The sequence below is a fragment of the Lactuca serriola genome, chromosome 3, assembly GCF_051521515.1.
Source record: "Lactuca serriola cultivar US96UC23 chromosome 3, Lser_US96UC23_V15, whole genome shotgun sequence".
Taxonomy (NCBI): Eukaryota; Viridiplantae; Streptophyta; class Magnoliopsida; order Asterales; family Asteraceae; genus Lactuca; species Lactuca serriola.
This window is the reverse complement of record NC_136410.1, coordinates 98597119-98604003: the sequence shown is the minus strand read 5'-3', so window position 1 is coordinate 98604003 and position 6885 is coordinate 98597119. Positions and strand designations below refer to the sequence as shown.

Sequence of the window (6885 nt, the reverse complement as noted above, 5' to 3'; positions counted from 1 at the left end):
AAAATGACCCTCAACCCGTAATATAAAAGATAGGAAAAACTACCAAAAGTTGGTTTTTGGGCGAACACGGCCCGTGTTAAAATAGGCTAAACTGACACGGGTCGTGTTCAGCAACACGCCCCCTGTTGATTTGCACTAAACTGACACGTCCCGTGTTCAGCATGGTCAATAGCTCCCATTTTGGTCAAACACGCCCCGTGCCCACTTTTCAGTGTAAATTCAACACGCCCCGTGTTCCCTCTGACTCCGAATCCAAACTTGATTGTTTCAACTTTTTCGTTCTTCGCCCGATCATCCCGAAATCTTCACCAATGCTTCCCGACACTTCTCAAAGCGTGTTCCAACCTCCGGTTTACCTGAAAAAGACATGAAAATGTGAAAATAAGGTTGTTCTAGAGACTAACATAAAATGTGATTAAATTCAAGACAAATGAAGGACAATTATGCTAAATAGATGCATGAAATAGGACTAAAAGGTGTGCAAAAAGGTGCACAAATTGCACCTAACATTTTTCAAAACAGTTTATTGGCTTATTGGCTTTTAAAAAAGCTAATAAATTAAAGAAAATGTTTGGCAAACTCAAAAGCACTTTTCATAATAGTTTTATTATTATCTTCAAAAAGCATTTTTTTTTTCATAAATGAGTTTTTAAATCAAACACTTTTTAATTTATTCATTTATTGGTTTTTTCACCATAAAAGTTAATCTAAACATTTTTTTAAAAACGCAATTTACCACCATTATAAGCCAATAAACATTTTTATTTAAAAACACTTTTAAAATTCAAAAAGCACTCCCAAACACCCCCTAAATTTGTCATTTGATAATACATATTTTTTTTCTTTTTTATATCTTTTCTGTATATCACAACATATTTTATCTATACTCTTGCCTTCATTACTAGGATGCCATTCATAGGCATCCTAATAAATCATAAAACATTTGTTCATAAATAACATTTCTATATATAGCATTTTATGTATTCAAAACAACAAGAATATCTCATGCACATTTTTATCTCAAGTGCATCCAAGTATTAGGACATAACAATAGTTTTATATTTATTAAAATCACACACTCAAAGCGTATAAGATATAATAACATGAAGGAGTCTTCAAGCTTTCTACCAATGTTATAAACATTCAGTGACACAAAAGTTCGAAAATACATACATACAAGTTGGTCAAAAACCTCAACATGATGATAAATTAGATATTAACATTTTTTAATATGTATTTAAAATACATATTAAAAAAATATGAACCTTTTTACAATATGAACCTATTTACATACATTAATTGGAACTTACACTAAATAAACTAAGGACTATGAAGCCACATAGTCGTGCTTTCTTTTGTTAGAACTCGAAAACAAGAAAAACCGTGTCCAAGACTTCTTGTGTTTAACAGGTTGCACCTTTAAATCCTTCTTTTCATAGACTTCACTCATATACCGAACCACCGCCTAAAAAGAAGACAGTATAAAAATTAGTCATCAGATAAAAAGTTATTTTTCCATCAACTCCTAAATTGGCACACACTGCCCAAGAGGTGAATAAGGTACACAACAACCGGTGTCTATAAACATTGGATTTGAAACTTTCATATTGGCAGAGAAACTCCCACACTACAAATATTGGCACGGGAACCCCTAAGTTGGCCCACATTGGCCAAGAGGTTAATTAGGTTATAGCTTAGGATTTCGGACTTTCGGTGCCAATGTTTGAAGCTGAAACCCTAAGCTGGCCAAATCTACATTTGGCCAGCTTAGGGTTTCGGATTTTTGAAGTCAATATTTGTAGTGTGAGAGTTTCAGCGCCAAATCCACATTAGATTTGACAGTAAAACTCTCACACTGCAAATATTGGCACTGAAAGTTTGAAATGAAACCCTAAGTTGGCCTACACTGCTACAAAAAAAATGATTCACCTGAGCGCCTTTGTCAAGTACGTTTCGTGGTGGTAATTCCAATGGATTTCCTTCAACATTCAACACCCGTAACTTCAATAACATCCTAAACGAATCTGGAATTACTCGTATTTGATTATTACTCATATCCAACTCTTCAAGATTCTCAAGGTTTCCAATTGATCTTGGAAGTGATGTCAAATCAGCAAAGTTGTTGCTAATGTTGATCTTCAAAAGAGTTGTAGCAAAACATAAGCTTTCAGGAACCGAAGCAAGTTCATTGAAACTTACATCAAGTTGTTTTATACTTTTCAACGATGACATTGTTGTTGGCAACCTACTAATGTTATTATATCGAACCGATAGTTTTTCCAATGACTCGATTCTTCCTACTGCTTCTGGTAAAGCTTTAATCTTGTTGTAATCCGCAAGAAGTTGTTTGAGAGATGAACATTGACCAATTGCATGTGGGATTTCTTCGATTTCGTTTGTTTCGATGTTTAATGTTTGTAAACTTGAAAGAGAACCGATTTGATTAGGAAGAAATGAGAAATTGTTTGAACTTAAATCGAGTTCTTGAAGATGGATCAATCTACCAAAAGTTGGAGGGAGAGATGTTAAGTTGTTTCCATGAAGATCTAGAAAAATTAAGTTGATGAGATTCCCTATGGATTCTGGGAGTTCGATGATTTTGTTTGAATGTAAGTTGAGTTTTGTTAATGATGAAAGGGATCCGATTGAAGATGGGAGAGAAAGAAGACGATTTTCTGAGAGATTGAATGTGAGTAAACTGGATAATTTCCCAATTGAATCGGGAAGCCATTCGATTTGTTCCATGAGTTTGTTATGAAGATCAAGATCTTTAATTCCTTTCTTTGATGACACTTCAATCAAACTAGCAAGCTTTATAAGACTCAATTTTTCACCATCTTGTCCTACAAAATTACATATTAATTAAAGCAAATTCATGGATAATGTAAAAACACGTAACTAGATTTGAACTTTTGAAGTTTAAACTCACCAGAAGTAATGGAAGGTTTTAGAGTTGAATCGAAAATTTGGGGTTTGGAAAATTTACTTGATACAATCCCTCCATTGTTATAAAACTTGGATTTATTCACATAACTATCATCTTTAATGATCAAATGGGAGCTTTTGACATGATCTTTATCAAAAGATAAGCTAGAAGTGGAAGATGGAGTGCTGTGATCGAAGCTTGAAGTAGAGATGGAAGCTGGATTTGTTGAAGGTGAAGAAGAAGAAGAAGTACTTGAAGGGGTGTTATTAGATGGAGAAGGAGAACAACATTTGGAGGCTCTTTGAATCATTTCATCGAACAGTTGGTGGCAGTTTTCAAGGTCTAGTAATTTAACAGCTTCTCTCTTTTGTTCTTTGGTTTGGAATTGGACTAATTGTTTCTGCATCTCCAACAGGATGTTGAAGAGTTCTTCAGGGATGTATTTTCTTTTCTTTTGTCTGGAAATTGCTTCGATTCTTGATTGTTCTTCATTGTCTGCGTTTCTGATTAGAATGATTGCAGCTTCAATGTCATCGATTCCAGGTCTTGGAGGAAGAGATTTATGAATTCTCATTATCTCTTCCACCACTTCGTCTACTGATTTGGCAGATGAATCCATGTCCTTCTTGGGTGTTTGTGTGTGTGTGTGTGTGTTCTGTATATTGTTTATTCATGTCTTAATGCTACAGAGCTCATGTTTTTAAAGGATACATACGTGTATGGATAAATCAAAATATTTTATTATTAATTCTCGTGATTTCTTAAAGTATCACAACCATAAAAAAGAAAAAAAAAATCACATGAGTATGAATTAATTTAAGACAAGGACTTTTGAACTAGAATCACATGAATCTTGTTGGTGATGATCACATGGACAAAAATAAAATACAAAAAGTTTTAATATTTTCACATCAAAAGTCAAAAGAGAGGTGAGAATGATTAGTTTGCCAACTGAAACTAGTCAAAATTATGGTGATATTAGCAGAAAACGACACCGTATACAAGCAGTTAAGTTCAGGCTGTTGATGAAACATACCTACACCATGATCACCTTCTTGAATTTCCATTGTCATTGACCTTGAAACAATGTCGCTTCTTGATGCAAGCAAGATCTTTGCCCTAATTAATCAAAGATAATGACATTACATTATCCACCATAACAGAGAAAAGGAAAATCAGTAGACGAATTCTCAATTCAATCCCAATTCTGAGTGAAAGAATTGAAGGAAAAAAAGAACTCACAGAATAAAAGCAGAAAGGCGTCTTCTAACACGCCACCTTGAAATCCACTTGATTTCGTGGAGATAAGAGAGGAGAGGGATTTAGGGTTTTGAGGCACCAGCCACAAAATTCTCCGGTATTATGATAACATAACCGACGAAGAAGAAGCAGGAAACAATGAACTCAAGATTCCATAAATTTCACAGAAAAAAATCAAAGAGGATAAACTAATTACCTTAAAATGGGCTTCGTTGAGACGTTCACCGTCTCCATGGATTCATCTCTGCGTTATCTAGTACCTCTCTGCCATAAAATTCATGATATCCATGTTGATCTATGGGACCTTACAAATCAAAAACTATTACTGGAGCATCATACTTTCTTACAATTGTTGATGATCATTCAAGGGCAGTTTGGACTTTTCTCTTAGTTGATAAAACTCAAGTCTTCCAAACTATTTCAAATTTTCTTGCATTTAAAAATCAGTTTCAAACATGTGTTAAGAACATCAGAACTAACAATGGAAGTGAGTTTGTAAACCATAAATGTCAAAATCTTTTTTTGACCTCTGGGATAATACATCAGTTACATACTCTCCTCAGCAAAATGGTAGAGTAGAAAGAAAGCATCAACAACTTTTGCAGATAGCACGTGCTTTACTTTTGGGGTCATGCTATTTTGATGTCAACTCATATCATCAATCTTCTTCCCATCCCTCTCTTAAAATGGGAAACTCCTTTTAAGCACCTTTACAAGAAAGATCCAAATTACTCAAATCTCAAAGTATTTGGATGCTTATGCTTTGCTGCTAATATTCTTCCATACAAGACTAAATTTGATTCAAGAACAACCATGTGTTGTTTCATTGGTTATAATCCAGGACAAAAAGCCTACAAGCTGTATGATCTCAACGAGAGAAGAATTATAATGTCAAGAGATGTTGTTTTTTATGAAGAAAAGTTTCCTTTCAAATCCATAACAACAACTTCTTCTACAAATCATGTTATAATTCCAAATTTGGTGAACATTGAAGATCAGCCATTTGAAATTAATCCTCAAGAGTTTATTCCATCTGAATCATATAATTCAGATGATTTGGATGTTTATGATCAACAAGAAAACTCACCATTTAATAACGTAGCAGAAGAAGTTATAGAAGAAGAAGTGATACCAGATGTTCCAATTCAAAATGTTCCACATGTTGATCCTCAGAATATTGCTCCAATCACAGGAAGTACTAGAGTTACTAAGAGACCGTCTTGGTTGTGATGCATTGTAGTCAAAATCAAATTCCAAATTCATCAAACAAAAAGGTTTTGAATTCACCTCATTTTCCATATATTGAATCCCCAATTCTCAGTTCTACACATAAAGCATTTCTTTGTTCAGTTTCAAAAGTATCAGAACCCAAATCTTACTCAGAGGCATGTGAAAATCCACAATGGGTTGAAGCGATGCAGAAAGAATTAAAGGCTTTAGAAGAAAATGAGACTTGGACCATTATGCCCCTACCAGAAAATAAGAAATCTATTGGTTCAAAATGGGTTTATAAAGTCAAATTGAAGTCAGATGGGTTTTAAAGCCCGATTGGTGGCAAAGGGATATAATCAAACATATGGTATTGATTATTTGGATAGTTTTTCACCTGTGGCTAAAACTGTCACTATTCGATTATTACTATCCTTATCTACTTCAAAAGATTGGGTCTTACATCAACTGGATATTAACAACGCCTTTTTACATGGTTATCTAGATGAAGAAGTCTATTTGACTCCTCCACAAGGTTATTTTAAAGCTAAACAAGGAGAAGTTTGTAAGTTAAACAAATCGTTGTATGGGTTGAAACAGACAAGCAGACAGTGGCATATAGAGTTTTGCAACAAATTATTGAGTTTTGGCTTTAAGCAATCTTCTCATGATCATTGTCTTTTCATTAAAGGAGAAGGTAATACATTTATGGCATTAGTGGTTTATGTTGATGATGTTTTAATCACAGGACCAAATGAGGAGTTGATAAAAGAAGTAAAAGCTAAACTCCATGAAGCTTTCACTATTAAAGATTTAGGCCAAGCCAGTTATTTTTTGGGTGTTGAATTTCTCAAGACAGAGAAAGGACTATATGTTAATCAAAGGAAGTATGTTATGGACATTCTTGATGATGCAGGTCTTACAGGAGTTAAGCCAACCAATACTCTTGTGATGAAGAATGTTCAATTATGTAATGATAAAGGAAAACCTTTGATTGATCCAAAAAAATACAGAAGACTTGTTGGAAGATTGTTATATTTGAATTTCACAAGACCAGACATTAGTTATGCTGTGCAACAACTAAGTCAGTTCTTACATTGTCCTACTGAAATTCATTGGAAAGCTGCAATTTATGTACTGAAATATCTTAAAGGATGCCCATCAAAAGGTCTATTTTTTAGTAAAGATTCATCACCAATGACAATCACTGCATACAGCGATTCTGATTGGGCGAGCTGCACAGATACAAGAAGATCACTTACAGGATATTGTATCTTCTTAGGATCATCATTAATCTCTTGGAAGACAAAGAAACAAAAAACTGTATCCAAGTCTTCATGTGAAGCTGAGTATAGGAGCTTAGCTGCTACAGTGTGTGAATTAATGTGGATTAGTTACATATTACGAGATCTCAAAGTAAAATTGAAGATTCCAGTTGCATTGTTATGTGATAACAAATCTGCTATTCATATCACAGAGAATCCAATCTT

The 6885-nt window shown here is 34.1% G+C and overlaps 1 protein-coding gene across 1 annotated transcript; it reads right to left on the bottom strand.

Annotated features, from left to right (window-relative positions):
* Nucleotides 1-1096: 1096 nt before the first annotated feature.
* LOC145092926 (plant intracellular Ras-group-related LRR protein 4-like) lies at nucleotides 1097-5870 on the bottom strand. Its single transcript, XM_079030923.1, has 4 exons — nucleotides 4169-5870; nucleotides 2930-4045; nucleotides 1930-2843; nucleotides 1097-1465 (listed from the first exon to the last, which is right to left on the bottom strand). Exons 2-4 carry the CDS (start codon nucleotides 3543-3545, stop codon nucleotides 1328-1330), a joined length of 1668 nt encoding a protein of 555 aa, XP_078887049.1. The 5' UTR covers nucleotides 3546-4045; nucleotides 4169-5870; the 3' UTR covers nucleotides 1097-1327.
* Between the last annotated feature and the right edge of the window lie 1015 nt (nucleotides 5871-6885).